At 41.7% G+C, this 21846-nt stretch overlaps 1 protein-coding gene across 1 annotated transcript in view; it reads right to left on the bottom strand.

Moving 5' to 3' along the window:
• Positions 1-608: 608 nt before the first annotated feature.
• The window catches only part of tdrd5 (tudor domain containing 5), a 51957-nt gene continuing 30719 nt past the window's right edge, over positions 609-21846 (bottom strand). The window contains exons 7-15 of the mRNA XM_055165260.1: positions 21429-21594; positions 19574-19725; positions 16236-16441; positions 14835-15044; positions 11618-11684; positions 9783-9983; positions 7289-7384; positions 3799-3870; positions 609-854 (exon numbers count right to left, since the gene is read on the bottom strand). Coding sequence (XP_055021235.1) covers positions 609-854; positions 3799-3870; positions 7289-7384; positions 9783-9983; positions 11618-11684; positions 14835-15044; positions 16236-16441; positions 19574-19725; positions 21429-21594 — 1416 coding nt within the window. The remainder of the gene's footprint in view (positions 855-3798; positions 3871-7288; positions 7385-9782; positions 9984-11617; positions 11685-14834; positions 15045-16235; positions 16442-19573; positions 19726-21428; positions 21595-21846) is intronic.

The following is a 21846-nucleotide window of genomic DNA, read 5'->3' as shown; positions in this document are numbered from 1 at the left end:
CGATTCCTGGTCTCTGATTTTGTAAAATAAATTTCCGACATATAGTGCGGCTTATATATGTTTTTTTCCTTCTTCACTGTGCTTTTTTTTTTTGCTGGTGCGGTTTATACTGCGGTGCAACTTATAGTCCGGAAAATACAGTATGTAATTTTACAGTAATTTCACCTTTGATCCCTAAACTTCCCTCACGTCTTTTGCTTACAGCTTCAGCACATTTCTGTTAGACCAGGGGTGGGCAAACTTTTTGACTCGAGGGCCACAAAGGGGAGCAGATGGATGGAGTTTTTTGGTAATCCACCTCATAAGAGAAAAAAATAACATGGGATATGTAGAAAATATATCCCATGTTATTGAAATATCGCATAAATGAAAATCATCACAAAGCATTATAACAAAATATCTGTCTTTCAGGTCCCACGATATTTACTATTTATTGAAGTTACTTTGAAAAACACTGAATATTATCAAGTTCGGCAGGCCGGATTAAGAAGATTAAAGGGCCGCAGTTTGCCCACCTCTGTGTTAGATTGTTGTGAAATGATCTAAATATTGTTATTGGGAAACTAAACATGTCACCAGCGTTTCATTTTGAGTCACTTTTGTCAGTATCACAGTGTTTCTTCAGCGTGCTCTCTACAGATCGACGCACACTCCTGTCTACTGTCCCTTACATTGTTGTTGTCCTTGGTCGCGCCGTGAGGAGGCGGGGTCTGGGTGAGGATCAGGTCCAGGGGGGGCAGGCGGGTGGAGGGGGACGTGGGGGGGTCCACACGGGGCAGTTCATCTTTCAGGGCCCAGCGGAGCTCCGAACAGGCCAGAGTCTGCTCGGTCAGCAGACTGTTCAACACAGAGGACTGAAACCAGAGACACAGGAGTTTAGATTCAACAAGAGGAAATCCACACACAGCGTTTTATTCACCAGCTGACAAAAGTATTTCTGTAACGGTTTGTCGTTAAGGGGTCGTTTTAATGCAGAGCTCTACAGCCAATCTTCTGTCAATAAAAGTATATGGTTTGGAGCACAGATTTAAAATGTTTATAGGTATGTTATAAAAAAGCTTTCTTACTGTTGCCAGGCAAATTTTTATACAGATTTATACAGTATTTGTATATTTACTCTGGTCCCCCGTCCCTCTGTCGCACCTCGAGCCAGAACCAAACGAGACCGTCCAATCAGATTTGTTTATTTCGGTGACGCATGTGAAACAAAGGAGCTCATTGGTCACCTTCATTTACAAACAAATTCACATTCACACCCAAGATTAACAGGGTTTAATGCTTCGTACACTGATTCAACAGAAATCAGTGCATGTCCCTGATTGGCCGATCCACCTGTCAATCACTCCAATCTGAACTTCAGAGATTCAGCGGTGACCAGACTCATATCTTTGTAAAGTATTAAAGAGGTGTCTATTCTGGGTCCCAGGCAAGTTTTTACAGTATTTTCCGGACTATTAGACGCGTTCTTAAGCCTCCAAAACGACTGCACGCGACCCACAATCCAGAGCGCCCCATACACGAATCCACTCAGGTGTCCCAGCACGACTTCAGTAAACTACAAAGCCGCACCACCGGCAGAACACACAAACACACACGGAGCAGACAGCGACCGCACAGAGACAAACACCCACAGACACACTCATCACTCCACGCCGACGAGGAACGGAACGGAGGAACGAACCGAAAAAGCGAGCGCGACGTGCCGCTTCTAGACACGACTGAACAACTGAGTCACTGCGAACACGCCGACAATCCAGCGCTCCCAGACAGCACCTCCCTACACGCCACAACTGAACAAAGCCCAGAGTCACTGTGAACGAAACAAACAAACAAAACCACTCACCCATCACACTGTTGTGTTTCCTTTAAAGTCACACGCGGTTTATTTGTGAAAAAAGTTTGAAAATAGACCATTTAATGACATTGCGCCTTATAATCCAGAGCCCCTAATAGCCCGAAAAATACGGTATATGTTTTTTAGATCAACAAAATTTGAAAATTGACCAATTTAAGAAAAGAAATATGAGGTCTGATGAAAGGAATGCTTTAAATTATTTTATTTATCAAGGTCCATGCGTTCAAAGGCAGGACACCTGACTTTATTCTTGTAAACAAAAACATGTATTTTTTTTCCTTCATGGGTTAAGGTCCGTTCAGATCGCAGTGTCAAGGCGTCCAGTTTATCTGCAAAGTCTATGTGGACGAGCATCTAGGGCGTGTTGCTTTTTTGTGGCGCGTCTTCAGGCATCAGCGCAGCGTGAATGTGACGTCAGGCGTCAGTGCTCCGGACACGTGTCCAGGGCATCGGCATCAAAAGTCAAAAACTTTTGGCATTGGATGTGCTGCGTCGATCAATCAGGGATGAGTATTCAGTGACTTAAAAGACTTTATTAGCTGGAAGAAGGAGAAGAAAGAGAAAGACCTGGACTGGACAATGACTGGACCAGGACTAAACCAGTGTCATTAGTAGGGATGGGCATTCGATGAAATTTTGTTAATCGATCGTCGGAAGAATTAACGATTGATTATCGATTAATCATTAACGTTTTTATACTAAATGATCATCATTATTATTACTATCTGCACTACTAATCTGCATAAATAAATTCAACTTTACCACATATAAACCGTAACGACTCTAGAGCCACATCAATCCATCTGAGATTATAATGTGTTTAATTCAGTTTTGTTCAAATCTCACAGAAACAAAACTTAAAACCACATCGCTAATTTGCATAAACTAAGCAAAGCTAAAACTACAGCTCTTGTGTCGCTGATGTGGTTCAACTTGTGTCGGATTAAAAGACATGACTCAGGTGAACACAGGTCAGTGTGACCAGATTTGTGTTTGTCAAAACCAGGACAGCGTACGGGGGGAGGGGGGCGGGGACTCGTCATCCACATTGAGCGACTCTCACCTGGTAAAACTTTTTCCCACTGGACACAGAAACATATGTGCTGCTTTATACACTGTGCACATGGACTCACACTTGTCCCAACGCAACAGAAAAGCCTGGAATTTCTTGTACAAATCATCGTTAAATCCACATTTGTGCTTCAGTTCGTTACAGACTGACCCACTGTTTGTGTCTCGTTCCTTCTGATGCAGAGACACATGTACACACCTGTTTGGTCACGACACACAGCAACATACATTCAGTTTGTCGATTAAAATTAATGTAATTGATGAAATTTTTACTTATCAATAATCGATTAATCAACTAATCATGTCCATCCCTAGTCATTAGCGTGTCATTAGTGGAGTATAAATATAAACACACTGCAGCCGCTGAGCCGATCACCTCCGCTGATGGTTTTAAGTAATAAATACACTAAAGTCTCTCTCTCAACGTGACCTGCCATCATTCGAGACCAGGACCGGGCACTTGTTTCCAGGGCAACGAACGCCGTGGACGAGCATCAAGTATTTTTCTACGACGTCCACAATGTCCAAGACGCGGGTTGGGGGCGTCTGAACTCAAATGCAAAGGCGCCCAGTGCATTTTTTTGACGCTTCAGTATGAATGGACCTTTATATTGTAAACGCCCCTCTGTCTTATTTATTTTATTTTATTTATTTATTTATTTCAGACAGGGACAGCGCACAATTTTTACATTAACCTTAGCAGGAGAGATGCATTGTACAAGGCTGAAGCATCAGTGCTAATAATCTGCACATAAATATTAAGTATTTTATTGATCACAAACCCAGAGACAGAGCTTTAAGATTAAACTAATAAAACAATTAATCTAATGTTGTAAATTGAGTATATTCAATAAATATGTGGGTACAGAGACCTGCACTGGACAGACGATCTCACTGTTTTCAATTAACTCCAGACCTGGAACCTCCTCGTCCTCCTCCTCCTGCTGAGAAGAAACAGATAAATCAGTACAACAGAAACTCACGTCCACATCACCGACATAATAAAATACAAATGTTACACCTCGGGTTTGTGGAGATGCAAGGCAACGCTCACAGAAACTTGGCAATGAACAAAACCTCAAGTCCAGTTTTTGGCTAAACCTCTCGTACTTTGTAGTTCCTCTGCACTACACAGTGGCCTTTGAGCTCAGGTCCGTTCATCACCCGTGGAATAAATATCTGAGCTCATTAAAAGTGCTTCTGTTTGGTCACCGTGTAATTTATGGACCAACATCAGACACTGACCTCCAAACTGGAACAATACACAAAGTCAAACGCAGAGATGAGCCTTAGACAGAAGTAGACCTGATCTCAACACAATAAATTACAGTATTTTTCAGGCTCAGACTATAAGTTGGATGTCCGGCTACTGAGGTTTGACACATTTTTTCTCGTCATTTACACACTTACCTGCATTTAACACATACGAGTCATCAAGACGAATCCCCACTCACTAACGGTGATAAACTGTTAATTAGGGTGACCATATTTCCGTTTATGAAAACCCGGACACCTTGGGGGGAAAGGGGGCAGGTCACCTTTTTTTTTTTTTTACAGTGTATGAAAGCGTATTGTGTATTACACATGTGTGAGTCAGGACTAAACCAGGTCTAAACCAGGACTAATCTTGGACTTAAGAGAGAGAACGCCGGCGATTGCCGCGTTTACGTCCGTGATGTGCGGAGCTGAGCCGGTCCTTTCTCCTGCGGTCACCTCCAAGTCCGTCCTGACGGTGAGTCCTGTTTCAGTTCTGGTTTAGTCCTGGTTTTTGTCCTAGTTCAGTCGTGGATTAGTCCTCCTCTTCAGTCCTGGAATCAGTCCTGGGTTAGTCCTGGTTTGGTCTTAGTTCAGTCCGTGGTGTAGGCAGTGCAAAAGCTTGATATAATCTAGGGTTAACAGGCAGGTGCGGTCCTGTCCTGGCGGGTGCGGTGTTGTACTGCAGGTCTCCAGAAATGGACTCATGCAGGACTCTGCGCTGCAGACTCCATTACGGAATAAATGAATCTTCAGTTCATTACATAAAGAAGGAGGAAAATAACAAAAGGACGACAGCAGCAATAAGTTTTAAGAAGGATGTAAAAAGTGTTGTAACTGTCCTGTGTGAGAAAAGTGTATAAAGTTTGTGGTGAGGGGTTTTACAGACTTAAAACAGATATAATAATTGTAAAATATAAAGTTGATACTTCGCGGATTTCACCTATCGTGGGTTATTTTTAGAACGTAACCCTGCAATAAACGAGGGACCAGTGAACTCTCACCTCACAACCTGTGCACATGGACTCACACTTGTCCCGACCGGGACGGAAAACGGAGAATTTCTTGTCCAAGTCATTGTAAAATACACATTTGTGCTTCGGTATGTTACAGACTGACCGACTGTTTGTGTCTCGCTCCTTCTGAGTCACAGATGCTACGAGAGACGCTCAGTTTAATGCCCCAATGAACGGTACTGAAAACCCGGACATTTGCATCACTTTATAAAAAAAACCCGGACGCCCAGGACATGATGCAAAATACGTACATGTCCAGGGAAAAACAGACGTTTGGTCACCCTACTGTTAATCATATTCTGCAGATTAACAAACTGTAAGTCGTGAAATATTCAGCTGAAAACAGAAATCGAGTAGCAGAAAGAAAGTTTGGAGTGAGCAAAGAAACGTGTGTGGGACTGGAGAAAAGCGGAGGAAACTTTAACTGCAATGAAGAAAACAAAAAAAACAAAAGCTCATCGCAGACTAAAAGCGAGATTTAGCTCGACTTGGCAGAGTTGTTCAGAAGTGACACCGAGGATGAAGAACTGAATGGATTTAGTGATTTGGAGTGAGATGGAGAGTTTGTTAAACTTGTTCTGTTCTGTTGTTTATGTTATAATTTATCTGAAGAACTGTTCATATGTGACGTTAACAGTCTGTTCTTCTCTCTTCTACTGTTATTACTACATGACATATACACATTACGAGATGAAATGTCTGTTCTTAGTCTCTTATTGTCAAGTGTTATATATGTTTTTTCTTCTTTATTATGCATTTTTTGGCTGGTGTGATTTATACTCCGGAGCGACTTATAGTCTGGAAAATACAGTACATATTACGGCTGGGCAATATGGATCAAAAAATATATCTCGATATATTTTGCTATATCTCGATATACGATATATATCTCGATATTATGTTCAAGAAAAAATAACCCTCTAAAACTGAAAACTGCAAAAACAAATCTGCCAAATTCCACAAGGTCTTTTTTTTTATTAAAGTGTCAGAGGTCGGCAGTTCATACAGGAACATTTAAGATTACAAAAAAACCTAATTACATAAATAATAATTTAACTGTAAAATGAAATAAATAATACATATTTCCTTCTTTTCATTCATAAATAAAACAACTCAACTCAAGCTCATCTTTGCATTAACTCTGTTATCCAAACCATAAACAGAACCATGAACTCCTTCAGCAGAAGAAGCTCAGGATGTTCCTTATTTTAATAGATCCATGTTCTTATCCAGCAGTGAGGAGCTCTGAGGTTTAATCCCACAATCCACTGCAGATCAAACCCAACGTTTCCAAACACTATTGTACAAATTACACTGCAGCAGATTATTCATTAAAATCTTCTGCATAAATAAACTTTACATTGCTAAACTTTACAATATATAAAGCATAACGACTCTAGAGCCACATCAGCCCGTTTGACATAATGCAGTTTAATGCAGTTTTGCGCACGTGTGTTTACATTTTACAGAAACTAAACTTAAGTGCATGGCTCATTTGCATAAACAGTGCACTTCTCCTGCAGCTCAGCTCATTAAGCTTCTTTCGGACTAAAGGACGCGACTCGGTGGAATATGAGGATGTGCTGCTGATGGTTTTGTCTGTAAATGGTGGAAAAGGTTCGTGGTGCTTGAAGCTTTTCACTGGCACCAATTTTCGGCGTTCACGGCGATAGTGAGGAGAGAAGGAGACATGAGAGAATAAAATCAGGGAGGCGGGGACGCGCAGAGGTGACGAGAAAGAAGGTAAACAAGCGAAGCGGTGAAATCAGAATTGAATATAAGCATTATATCGATATATACGATATGTCAGAATCCATATCGAGTTTAAAAACTATCTCAATATATTTAAAATATCGAAATATCGCCCACCCCTAGTACATATTTCAGAATCATACACAGAAAAATAAAAGGAGACTTGAGGGGACATAACAGAACAGTGCTCTAAACACTGGAGATGGGACAAGGTCTTGTGTCACTGGACATTGCAAAACCGTGCACATGCGGAAATGTTTTTTTTTTTTTTTTTTTAACATTTGGCTCTCCTCTTGTTCTTATACGGGCTCTCGTTCTAAACACAGACTTATGGACTTACCTGGGCGGGTCCCGGCTGCTCGGTGAACTCAGGCTCGGGCAGGTCCACCATCCCCTCCCCCAGGTACAGACTCACAGGTGTGACGGGGGGACGCAGCTGGAAGAAACACGAGGAAAACTTAACAGTAATACAGAGTAAACACATGTAGGTCTGAAATCAGGTGCTGATTTCACAAGAGGAGATAAACTAAATGTAAACTTGGACTTTGACAGATTTTATTGATTTGCAAGATCAATAAACTGACAAAATAGCAAAATAGGATCCTGTGTCGCGGGTTAATATGAACACTTCAAGACCAACATGACGAGGCAACAGCAGCAGCCACAGAGAGACGAGACACAATATTCTTATGCAAGTCAATGATTAAAATCACTTTTAAGGGCAATTTTGTTAGAGACTTAATAATATATATATTTTAATTTTAAGTCTATTTTATTTAGACCTGTTGTTTGGTTGTTTTACAGTTCCTGTGTTAAATGTTCTTTAGAAAGGTTTATTGATCTTTGAAAGGGTTTATTTGCATTTTTATTACATGGTCATTATAATAGTTGAAATTGGTCTTAAAATGTCAGTATGATCGCTTATAGCAATAATTTCTTTGTCAATTAATCGTCCAGCAAATTCTGTTATCGTCACAGATCTATACACATAAACAGCAGATCCAGAATACTGCCATAACCGGGACACTGATGTGCATGTAAACACACTCGTATGTTCATGGGGGTGGGGGTTAAAGTATCGGTATCGGTACTCAGTAGGGACAGGCATTCGATTAAATTTTCTTAATCGATCGTCGAGAGAATTAACGATCGATTATTGATTAATCATTAACGTTTTTATATTAAAATGATCATCATTATTATTACTATCTGCACTACTAACCTGCATAAATAAATTCAACTTTACGACATATAAACTGTAACGACTCTAGAGCCACATCAGCTGTTTGACATTATAATGTGTTTAATTCAGTTTTGTTCAACTCTCACAGAAACGAAACTTAAAACAGCATCGCTAATTTGCATAAACTAAGCGAAGATAAAACTCCAGCTCTTGTGTCGCTGATGTGGTTCAATTTCTGTCGGATTAAAAGACATGACTCAGGTGAATACAGGTCAGTGTGACCAGACTTGTGTTTGTCAAAACCAGGACACCGTACGGGGGGAGGGGGGCGGGGCCTCGTCATCCACATTGAGCGACTCTCACCTGGAAAAACTTTTTCCCGCTGGACACTGAAACATATGTGCTGCTTTATTCACTGTGCACATGGACTCACACTTGTCCCGAACGCAACGGAAAGTGTGGAATTTCTTGTAGAAGTCATCGTTAAATACACATTTGTGCTTCGGTACATTGCAGACTGACCGAATGTTTGTGTCTCGCTCCTTCTGATGCAGAGACACATGTACGAATCCGTGTATCATTCGTTCATTCGTTTTTCAATATAAAACCAAAAATAAGAAAATGAAAAAACAACAGTTTTCATCATTATTTGTTTCCAAAACCAAAATGAAAAAACGGATAATGATTCGTTTTTTCAGTTTTCGATTTTGTGTTTAAATGAAGAATGGAATAAACGGATAACAGCCGTTTCCTGTTTACGTGACTTGTGTGACGGCGATGCCGGACTTTTGCACCGCATACGGACTGAACCAGGACTGATCCAGGTCCGAGACCAGACCGGGACCAGACCGGGACAGACTGGGACAGACCGGGACCAGACCGGGACCCAGACCGGGACAGACCGGGACCAGACCGAGATCAGAGCGGACTCCGAGCTTTGACTCCGAGTCTCGACGGGGTCCGAGCCTCAGCTTCGATCTCCGGCCCTGCCGTGGGCTCTGAGCCTCCGGTCTGGTCCCGGTCTCAGTCCCGCTCTGGTCTCAGACCTGGATCCGTCCTGATTCAGTCCGTATGTGGTGCAAAAGTCCGGCATCGCCGTCACACAAGTCACGTAAACAGGAAACGGCCGTTATCCGTTTTTTCCATTCTTCATTTAAACACAAAATCGAAAACTGAAAAAACGAATCGTTATCCGTTTTTTAAATTTTGGTTTTGGAGACAAATAACGAAGAAAACTGTTCTTTTTTCGTTTTCTTATTTTTGGTTTTATATTGAAAAACGAATGAAGGAATGATACACGGATTTGTACAGACCCTGTTTGGTCACGATACACACAGCAACCTACATTCAGTTTGTTGATTAAAATGAACATACTCGATGAAATTCTTAATGATCAATTATCGAATAATCGACTCATCGTGCCCATCCCTAATACTCAGTATCGGCAAGTATAGAAATGATTATACTCGTACTCATATCGGTTTTCAAAAAGTGATATCGGTGCATCCCTAGTGTTGGCCCACGGTATTATTACCATCAATTCACAAAATAATTATTAGTTACGTAATGTTCTTTCCGTATCGATACCAGCTCACTCCAGTTTCTAGTTTTGATAAGTTTAATTTTCACTTCGTATCAAGTAGATATTTACCGCGGCGCTGACGGACAGGCTGCAGGGCGTCGCGTGGCCCTTCTCCAGCAGAGCCGAGTGGATGTACAGGTCCTGGTCCGTGTTCGTGTCGCACAGGTACAACAGCAGCACGTCTCCGCTGTAGCCGTCCAGAGCGCCCACTAGTTTCTTGTCCGAGCACAGCTTCTCGAAGTACTCCGTGGCCTCGGAGCTCCAGACCCCCTGAAACAGAAACGCAGAGGGAGAGGAGGGACGAGAAGACACAATTTCAGCTGGAGTTGAGTTATTATTGATGCTAGAGACCAGGAGGGGGCAGTGTCGCCATTATTATCACGTCATCTTAAAAACTGCTGTGAAAAGGTGCTTTCGTTGGGGGGGGGGGTCATCACCTGCTTGTTTCTATGGATACGCAGTGTTGGGGAGTAACAGATTACATGTACCAAAGTTACGTAATCAGAGTACAAATGATGAGTAACTGTATTCAGTTACAGTTACTGTTTCAGTGAGTGGTAATTGGATTACAGTTACTTCGTTGAAATAAATGGATTACACGGCGGGATTTTCCTGTTTTCACATTTTGGGCTTAACCAGGACTAAAACCAGAACTAAACTGGGACTAAACTAGAACTAAACCAGGACTAAACTAGAACTAAACCAGAACTAAACTAGGACTAAACTAGAACTAAATCAGGACCTAAACCAGAACTAAACTAGGACTAAACTAGAACTAAACCAGGACTAAACTAGAACTAAACCAGGACCTAAACCAGAACTAAACTAGGACTAAACTAGAACTAAACCAGGACTAAACTAGAACTAAATCAGGACCTAAACCAGAACTAAACTAGGACTAAACTAGAACTAAACCAGGACTAAACTAGAACTAAACCAGGACCTAAACCAGAACTAAACTAGGACTAAACTAGAACTAAACCAGGACCTAAACCAGAACTAAACTAGGACTAAACTAGAACTAAACCAGGACCTAAACCAGAACTAAACTAGGACTAAACCAGGACTAAAACCAGGGCAAAACTAGAACTAAACTAGAACTAAACTAGGACTAAACTGGAACTAAACTAGGACTAAACTAGGACTAAAACCAGAACTAAACTAGGACTAAACCAGGACTAAAACTAAACTAGGACTAAAACTAAAAGTAAACTAGGTCTAAACCAGGACTAAAACCAGAACTAAACTAGAACTAAACCAGAACTAAACTAAAACGCATGACAATATCAAGTAATCCAAAGTATTCAGATTACATTACTCACTTTAAGTAATTTAATGGATTATGTTACAAACTACATTTTGGTGTATGTAATTTGTAATCTGTAGGGGATTACATTTTAAAAGTCACCTTCCCAACACTGTGGATACGTCACTGCGCTGCCTGGAATGTTCCACAGTGTGACATTAAACAGCTTTACCATCCAATGATATCTTTTTTTTTTTTCATTTTATTATTAAATTATTATTAAATTTTCTTTTCTTTTTTTCAGTTTTTTCTCACTTACGTAAATTTGTTTTTGTTAGTTTTTTTTCTCTTTTGTGTTTATTATTATTATTATTGATTTATTATTATTGATTTATTGTCTTGTCTGTTGTTGTACTTTAACTAAAAACAGAATCTGTCAAGTAATATATCGGGGAAAAAAGGTGTTTGTTTGCTGTATGTTGATATGACTTATAAATATATTGTGACTTTGATGTAAATTAATCACGGTATTTGTTTTTAGCTCTTACGGTGACTATGTGCGTGGCAAATAAATACATGTAAAAGGCACATTCGTCTGTCTGTATGAACTTTTATTCAGCAAAGGCTGCTACAGTGAGAAAAGACGACTCCGACTCACGTTTGTTGGTTTGATTCCGACGAGTGAAGCGGGCACAGCCTGAGCGGGAAGCACCGAGTAACACGACCTGAGCACACACCAGAACTCTGCGTTATAATACTGTCTGTAATATTTCAGATAAACCGTATTTAACCTCTGTGTTTGTGAGTAAAGTTCGTGTTTATTTTAATAAATGTCCCATATTACTCTATTTTCTGATCTTTGTTATAATGTCACAAACAGACCTGGAGTTTTGTTTTGTTTCATTCACACATGTTTAATACACAAACCCCACCTTCGGATCATGGGGGGTCATGGGGCGATACAGGAAGGGCTCCACTGTGTTTTTAGACTCCATACACCTTCACTAGAATCATTTGGATTATTTCATCCTTATGCGTGTGCACAAAAATTGAAATATCAATATATCCGGGGTAGGGACGGGCATGATTAGTCGATTAATCGATAATTGATCATTAAGAATTTCATCGATTACGTTAATTTTAATCGACAAACTGAATGTAGGTTGCTGTAGTGTGACCAAACAGGTGTGTACATGTGTCTCTGCATCAGAAGGAGCGAGACACAAACAGTGGGTCAGTCTGTAACGAACCAAAGCACAAATGTGTTTTTAACGATGATTTGTACAAGAAATTCCACACTTTCCGTTGCGTTGGGACAAGTGTGAGTCCATGTGCACAGTGTATAAAGCAGCACATATGTTTCTGTGTCCAGTGGGAAAAAGTTTTTCCAGGTGAGAGTCGCTCAATGTGGATGACGAGGCCCCGCCCCCCTCCCCCCGTACGCTGTCCTGGTTTTGACAAACACAAATCTGGTCACACTGACCTGTATTCACCTGAGTCATGTCTTTTAATCCGACAGAAACTGAACCACATCAGTGACACAAGAGCTGCAGTTTTATCTTCACTGAGTTTATGCAAATTAGCGATGCTGTTTTAAGTTTTGTTTCTGTGAGATTTGAACAAAACTGAATTAAACACATTATAATGTCAAACAGCTGATGTGGCTCTAGAGTGATTACAGTTTATATGTCGTAAAGTTGAATTTATTTATGCAGATTAGTAGTGCAGATAGTAATAATAATGATGATCATTTTAATATAAAAACTTTAATGATTAATCGATAATCGATCGTTAATTCTTCCGACGATCGATTAAGAAAATTTCATCGAATGCCCATCCCTAATCCAGGGTATCTCCAGGTTTGACTTCCCCAAATTTAAGACTTTTTTTAAGCCCTTTTAAAGACCACTTAAATGAAAATGAAGACCAACATCGCACTCATTATGCGGGCGGAAAACACCAGATCCAATTCTAACAATGACCAACCAACTACAGCCAACTACAGCGCTGTATCTAGAATCTAAGAGCCACTGTGGATTAAACCTGCACTTCCCCATGATCCATCCAACGTCTTCTTCCACTCTACTGATTGTTTATTCATTGCCGCCGGCACCAGAAACAAAAATATTGTTTGTGAATACTCCAAATTAGACGTTCATTCCAGTAACATGATTTCATATTGTTGTTTTTTCCCTCCCTCCATTTAACGTTGCACTGCAGCCAAGTTGAGTAAACAAAATATAACCTAATGAAATTTAAGACCTTTTATGAAAAAAATACGACTTGAACAACATAATTAAGACATTTTAAGGCCTTAATTTAGGAACATGAAATTTAAGACCTTTTTAAGACTTTTAAGACCCCGCAGTTACCCCAATATCGTATCGTTTAGGGCTGGTATCATTAAGAAGTTGCCGATACGATACATACCTCGATATATAGGCCATGATACGATACATATCTCGATACAGTGAGCTTTCAATTCAATACGATATAATTCAAATCGATTCGATACAGTTCAATAAAAATAAAGGCTAAATCATGTCTGTGATACTAAAAGTCTTTGTTAAACCACTTTTTGTTCAAAGTTCACATGAAACACAAACACTTTAATCATCAAAACAGTGAAAATGTCAAAGGTGTCGCATAAAAAAGGTTCCATAGGCTGTGTCAATATAGCTCCAAGAATAATTTTAGGTGTATTTGACTAAATTATTTTGTCTAAGAGCTACAATTGTGTTGACATTATCATTGTTTTGATGAGAAAATGGGTGTTTTTCACATCAACTTTGCACAGACTTTGTAGATTTTTAGTATCACAGCCATGATTTAGCCTTTGTTTTTCACAGAACAGTATCGAATCGATTTGAAATACTATATTGTAACGAATCGTGCTGATTCGAAAGTGCACTGTATCGAAAAATGTATTACCGTATTTTCCGCACTATTAGGGGCTCTGGATTATATGGCGCACTGTCATAGAATGGTCTGTTTTTGAACTTTTTTCACAAATAAACCACGTGGGACTTTAAAGGAAACACAACAGTGTGATGGGTGAGTGGTTTTGTTTGTTTGTTCGTTCACGGTGACTCTGGGCTTTGTTCAGTTGTGGCGTGTAGGGAGGGTGCCGTCTGGGACCAACGGATTGTCGGCGTGTACGCAGTGACTCAGTTGTTCAGTTGTGTCTAGAAGCGGCACATCGCGCTCGCTTTTTCGGTTCGTTCCTCCGTTCTGTTTCTCACCGGCGTGGAGTGATGAGTGCGTCTGTGGGTGTGTTTCGCCGCGCGGTCGCTGTCTGCTCCGTGTGTGTTTGCGGCTTTGTAGTTCACAGAAGTCGTGCTGGGACGCCTGAGTGGATTCGTGTATGGGGCGCTCTGGATTGTGGGGCGCGCAGTCGTTTTTTGATGCGGTTGGAGGCTTAAGAGTGCGCCCTATAGTGTGGAAAATACGGTATATCGAGGCCTGTGTATCGGGATACGTATCGAATCAGCAACTTCTTAATGGAATCCCTGGAATCTCTACTGAACTACAGGTAAAAAAGGAGCTGTTCACTTGAAGACTACCACTTCATGACATCACAAGGTTGAACAGAGCATTCTGAGTTTTGGAGGTGCAGACAGACTAATAAAAGATGATTACTCAGACATGTGTGAATGAAACAAAACACAACTCCAGGTCTGTTTTTGAGGAGGTATTGACATTATAAGAATCAGTTTTGTGTATTATTGGACCTTTAATACATCACAGATCCCGTATTTGACCCGTGTGTTTGTGAGTAAAGGCTGTGTTTATTTTAATACATCACATAAACTGTATTTAAATGTGTTTCTGAATACAGATGTTGTGTATTTGTGTTGTCTTCCCCGTTCTCTCACTTGAGGAGTTTGAGCTGCGAGGTCTGGACCGCCATGATGGCCCCGAAGTCGACGTAATAAACCTCGACCTGAGACGAGCTGAGCACCCGATGGATCACCACGCGGTAGAACCACATCCCTTTGGGCGAGATGCAGCACGCCTGCCCCCGACGCACCAACGGAGGAGGGAGACGGTAACGCTTGGACACCTCCGTATACGAGTAGCACCGTCTGCAACAGGGGAGTACAACGGGACAGCTGCTGGTCAGAGGCCGTTAAGCACACTCGCCTCTTTCTCCCCATCAACCCAACCAACCCAAACCACGCATGTCCCAGTTTTTTATTTTGAAAATCTGGTCACCAGTTTCCAAAATATATAGCCTACTGTTTTCCGTTCTCAAAGTAACATCTGATCATCTTCGTGTGGTCTGGTCTGAGGAACTTGGTGTGGAGATTGATGAGGAACAGTGGAGGTCCGTCCTCAGGCACGTCCACTCTTCTTCAATCTGCGCCCAACACTGCACCATTCAATGTAAAGTGGTCCATAGAGTGAAGTGCACTGGTCAAAGAGTAAGCGTGCCCGAATCTTCCCAGGCACTGATCCTAACTGTGTAAAATGCAAATCGGGCCCAGCTAATCTCACTCACATGTTTCTAACCTGTCCTGCATTATCAACATATTGGAAAACTATTTTTGAGTCTCTATCAGTTGTTTGCAATGCTAGAGTTTGCCAGTCCCCACTGACTGCTCTCTTTGGGATTCTTCCAGCCGGTCACTCCTTGTCACCCTGTTTTGTTGACCTGGTGGCTTTTCTTACGCTGTTGGCCAGGCGGTTTGTCCTAATGCGCTGGAAAGACCCTCACCCACCCACTCACTCCCAGTGGATAAAAGACGCCCTTTCATTTATGAAACTGGAAAAAATAAGACACTCTCTCAAAGGCTCTGGCTCTAAATTTACTGAAGCCTGGTTACCTTTTATTGATCATGTAATGTCTCTGACAGGTGACCCGATGAGCTGTGCTGTCCTATAGCATGTATTCATGGGTATCAAGTGATTGATATAATCTAAGATAAATGTTTTAGTAGCACATATGCTGTGTTTTTTTTTGTTTTTTTTTTGTCTTTGGCCTTTTTTGTAGGCCCTTTTTCTGTTTTTTTTTTGTTTTTGTTTTTCAAGGTGTGTAAATTGTGAACTATTTACATTGTATACCAGCCTTGAATATTATACACCTTTATGTAATTTGTCTTTTATATTTTGAAAAAGAATAAATAAATCATACATAAAAAAAGAAAATCTGGTCACAATATTATGGATTAAATGTTATTAACTGCATCGTCTCCTGGTGTGTGTCTCCAGTCTGGACCTGTACTTTCACATGTTCTCTACACACAGAGCACGGCCGCCTCCTCTCGTGTCCTCACCTCATCTCGATCATCATGTCCTCCAAGGCGCGGGCCTCCTCCGTGTCACTGAAGCGGATGTAGAAGTTTCCGGGAGATTCCACCTCCTCCACGAACACGGCCGCCAGCTCCCGAGGGGCGTGGGGCGTGGGCGGCCGCAGGCGCTGGCACTGCAGGGCGTCCAGCGGCACCAGGGGGCAACTGTGCACCTGGATGGAGGGGTAGGGCTACAGCAGAGAGAGAGGCGGTGGGGTTAAACAGGGATGGGTCATATTGATATTTTGCAGTGACATCATGCTGGGGCTGTTCTGCATGTATATCTAATGGTGACAACAGGCAGCGAACACTGCTAAAAAGTTTTAAGATAGTCTGAAAATTCAACAGTGGATTAAAACATTTTCAGGAGCGTGTGATCAGTCCAGTTCATGGTCCTGGTTCATGGTGAGAGTGACTACCTTAATTTCGAACTCCAAAGGCTCGTTCAGACCAGGGTGTCAAAAAAAAACCTATACGCCTCTATTTGGACACCTTTGCATTTGAGTTTAGACACCCCCGACGTGCATCTTGGACGCCGTGGACGAATGGGAGAAAAACACTTGATACGCGTCCGTTGCCCTGGAAACAAGAGCCCGGTCCCGGTCTTTTCCCGAAACGATGGCGGACCAGACTGAGAGAGACTTTAGTGTTTTTATTACATAAAACCATCAGCGGAGGGGATCGGGTCGACTACTCTGGTGTATATATATGTATACTCCGCTAATGACACTGGTTCAGTCCTGTTCCAGTCCTGGTTTAGTCCTGGTCTAGTCCTGGTCCCGTCTTGGTCTAGCTCTGGCGGCTCGGTGATTGTGGCGTATATATTTAAACTCTGCTAATGCTTGTGGCTCTCGCTCTGGTTCTTGGGTCTTTATTTATCTTCCTGATAATAACGTCATTAGGTCCCTGGATACTCGTCCCTGATTGGTTGACGTGACGCATCTGACGCGAAAAGTTCAGCATTTTCAACTTCTGACATTGACGACACCAGATTCGCGCAGCAAAAACACGGAAGGCCATAGACGCGTGTCCACATAGACTTTACACATAAACTGGAGGCTGAACGGCCCTTAAGTCGCTACTTTTTTCTCACATTTTGAACTCTGCGGCTTATACAAAGATGCGGTGAATATAAGGACGGATTATTTGTTTATCAACACAGTGGATGAGTAGAAAGCACCGCTGTCGTTGCACTTAACATCAAGTTGCAGTGTTGGCTTGCTCTGTTGTCAGCACTAAAACAGTTCATCGTGTGATTAAATAAGTCCTGATGCTAAATGAACATTAGTGAGTGGGACACGTCTTAATGACCTGTTTATGTTAACTCAGGTGAGCGCGTGAATCACAAAAAGAAACGTCTCAAACTTCAGTAGCCGGACGTCCACTCAGACCTGATTCATGCACCTATCCCCGCCCCCTGGAGAGCCTAAAATTGCTGAAATCCTCCAAGACACTGACATGATTGAGGACATGAAGAGCGCGGGGAGAGACAGGGTGATGCACAGAGGAAGATGCTCGTTTGATTTGTGTTTTGAACAGTTCTTTTTCTCTTCATACACCTTTGAAGTTAATGGCGACTGATGTGGCTGTGGAAGAAGCCGCTGCACGTGAGCTCGGCATCAGTGAGTCGATGGTGAGACTTTGGCGACGGCAGCGTGACGAACTGACTCAACGCAAAAAGACGACAAAAGCTTCAGGGACGATAAAAGCAGACGACCGAACTTGAAAACGTTCTTGAAGACGTGGACACACCTGCGGCTTAAAGACAAGTGCGGACAGTATATGTACTTTTTTTTTTCCTTTTAAAATTGAGTTGATGCGGCTTATATTCAGGTGCGCTTAATAGTCCAGAAATTACGGTGAAAAACTGTTGGTTAATGCGAGCTATTCTAGAGACACGGGACTGTTTATAACTAGTGACGGGCAAATGAGACGGAGCTCCAGAGCACGTCTCGTTCTTTCTGAAACAAATTGCTCCGGAGCGCTGCCTCGGAGCTCGTCTCGCAGCAGCCGCTCACGTCACCAAAGTGTGAAAGTGTCGGTCCCTCCCCCTACTGCTTCGCTCTGCGTGTCGATCAATGCTTCAGTGTATCGAAGCGTTTCATTGGCTCGGTGAATGTTCCGCTCTGTGATTGGTTCAGAGTGCTTCAGAGTGTTCGGCGCACTTCCGTGGTTTGACGAGCGCTAAACTGCTACAGTATAAAAGATGCACCAATATTTATAAAAAATGTTGGGTAGTGAGGAGTATTGTGTGACGTTTGTGCTGATTTTGGCGACTTTTGGCATTTGTTTCATTTTCGATGGCATCTACAAGTGGAAAAAAGCGATCCATGGTTTGGGATCAGTTTGATCTAATTCCACCTCACAAGGTCACACCTATTTTCTTATTTACAGCATGATATTTATGTTGCTCTTTACATATTATTTTAAATCATCATTATTATTGTTGTTGTTAGGTACGGTGTATTGTCTTACACTAACAATACTTCATCGACGCTGAGACACCTGCGTGACAATGGTTAAATTTGTCCACTAGAGGTCAGTGTTTCTCCAAGGCCTCAGACACGTCGAACCATTTGAGACAATATAGGCGAGTTTCATTGTTGACAAAAGTGCGCGTTGCATGCTGGGAATTATTTTGGTCGGCGGCAATAAACACTAATTCAACATGACGGACGGAGCGAGAAAGCACGTAAAGGGTATTGATCCCGGTTATTTATCCACTCTAACGGCAGAGGACCCAAGACCATTTGACCAGAAATTGGTCATAAGCATCGACGGACGACAAATCACCCTTTTCAACGCCGACAAAAGGTGGACCAAACCAAATTTCTGGTCAGAATCGCCAACTACCTGGACAAATATTCACTTCAATGACTTGGTGGAAACTCCTGGGCCATTCACAGCAGAAAAGATGAAAACCTCCAAGAGTCTCGATGTGTTGTTGAACTTGTTGGAGTCCACGGTTTGTTAGGATCTTCTACGTTTGCTCTGCGGATGTTTGAAAGTCGTTTAATTCACCGTTAGCGGTTCTTTTCACTCAGAATACGAAAAAGACATTTTCCTTCTTCCGTGCTTCTATTTGTGCATCCGATAATGCAGCAGGAATTTACCATTATCGGGGAGAAATACGCGAGGTTACGCACTGTGTTTGACCACTACCGTGTTTCTTGCCTCCGACCAAAATATTTCCCAGCAGCAACGCGGGCTTTTAATAACAATGACGTCAGCTGAAACTCGCCTATTGCGACTGAGGTGTCAATGCTTCACGAGGCTCCATTCGCCCATCACTGTTTATAAAGGTATAAAGTTGAATCCTTAACTGTTTCGAGAGGCTTAGCGCTGCGGTCTGTGTCCTGGTCTTCGATTGGCTCCAGAGCAGGGACCTCCTCGCCCTCCTCCGCCTCCCACAGAGACGCTCCACTGCTGAAGTAGTAACTGACGGGAGGCAGCTCGAACCCTTCACTCTCAGACGCTGGAGGAGAGGGAAATCAGGGACAGAATAAATAATAACTTCAACGTCCGATCTCGGGCTGGGTATCATTAAGAAGTTGCCGATACAATTAGGGGTGTGCAAAAATATTGAAATATCGATATATCGTATCGCTTAATGTGATGATACAGTATCGATAACGTGGGCTGCTGTATCAATATATATCTCCAAGAGTATTTTTTGGTATATTTTACTAAATTATTTTGTTACAGTGCTACAGTTTTGTTGTTTGTTTAGAGGAAGGAAACTTTTTTATGCAACACATTTGACATTTTCACTGTTTTGATGATTAAAATGTTTGTGTTTCATGTGAACTTTGGACAAAAAGCGGTTTAACAAAGACTTTTAGTGTCAGAGACATGATTTAGCCTTTTTTTTTATTGAACTGTATTGAATCGATTTGAAATATATCATACTGAATCAAAAGCTCACTGCATCGAGATATGTATCGTATCGTGGCCTGTGTATCGAGGTGTGTATCGTATCGGCAATGATACCCAGCCCTAGATACGATACATACCTCGATACACAGGCCACGATAAGATACATATCTCGATACAGTGCACTTTCGATTCGATAAGATATATTTCAAATGGATTCGATACAGTTCAATAAAAAATAAAGGCTAAATCATGGCTGTGATACTAAAAGTGCGTGTTAAACCACTTCTCGTGCAAAGTTCATATGAAACACAAACATGTTAATGATCAAAACAGTAAAAATGTCAAATGTGTTGCATAAATGAGTTTCCTTTCACTCCACAAGCAACAAAACTGTAGCACTGTAACAAAATAATTTGGTAAAACACACGTAAAAATACTCTTGGTGACATATCGATTAGGGATGGGCATGATTAATCGATTAATCGACAATTGATCATTAAGAATTTTATCGATTACGTTAATTTTAATCGACAAACTGAATGTATGTTGCTGTGTGTCGTGACCAAACAGGTGTGTACATGTGTCTCTGCATCAGAAGGAGCGAGACACAAACAGTGGGTCAGTCTGTAACGAACCGAAGCACAAATGTGTATTTAACGATGATTTGTACAAGAAATTCCACACTTTCCGTTGCGTTCGGGACAAGTGTGAGTCCATGTGCACAGTGTATAAAGCAGCACATATGTTTCTGTGTCCAGTGGGAAAAAGTTTTTCCAGGTGAGAGTCGCTCAATGTCGGATGACGAGGCCCCGCCCCCTCCCCCCGTACGCTGTCCTGGTTTTGACAAACGCAAATATGTTCACACTGACCTGTATTCACCTGAGTCATGTCTTTTAATCCAACAGAAATTGACCGCATCAGCGACACAAGAGCTGGAGTTTTATCTTCGCTTAGTTTATGCAAATTAGCGATGCGGTTTTAAGTTTTGTTTCTGTGAGAGTTGTGCAAAACTGAATTAAACACATTATAATGTCAAACAGCTGATGTGGCTCTAGAGTCGTTACAGTTTATATGTCGTAAAGTTGAATTTATTTATGCAGATTAGTAGTGCAGATAGTAATAATAATGATGATCATTTTAATATAAAAACATTAATGATTAATCGATAATCAATCGTTAATTCTTCCGACGATCGATTAAGAAAGTTTCATCGAATGCCCATCCCTAATATCAATACAGTAGCCCATGATATTTTTGCACACCCCTAATCCGATCCATTTTCAGTAGTTTCTCAGCTGTTACCTGTGCGAGCGCCCTCCTCCTCCTCCTGTATCGTCACCGTCCAGCTGTGTGAAACTCCTCTCTCTCCGACCGACCGGAGGTGAAAAACGTCCGTCATGGCCCCCACCATCTCTGTGACGCTGACGAAGCCGCTCTCCAGCAGGGGGAGCTCTTCTCCAAACAGCATCTGAGGAGCGCAGATTTAACACAGTTTATGATCCACAGACTGAAAAGAGACCGGCGGAGTGTCTTACAGTCACATTAAATATCTAAATGTCTCTTTGCATGTGATAATACAGCCGCCATCTTGGTGTGGGGGCTCCCTGGGCTAAGGTAAAGTTTTTCACAGTTTCAGCGAAGATGAAGGTGATGATGATGAAAAAGCAAAGCGAAATATTTCATAGGAACGATTTTATTTTGAAGGACTATGAGACTAAAT

The sequence above is a fragment of the Boleophthalmus pectinirostris genome, unplaced genomic scaffold (assembly GCF_026225935.1).
Source record: "Boleophthalmus pectinirostris isolate CB_2022bp ecotype Guang Dong unplaced genomic scaffold, ASM2622593v1 HiC_scaffold_7, whole genome shotgun sequence".
Taxonomy (NCBI): domain Eukaryota; kingdom Metazoa; phylum Chordata; class Actinopteri; order Gobiiformes; family Gobiidae; genus Boleophthalmus; species Boleophthalmus pectinirostris.
The sequence above is the reverse complement of the archived record's forward strand: the minus strand, read 5'-3'. Positions and strand labels throughout refer to the sequence as shown.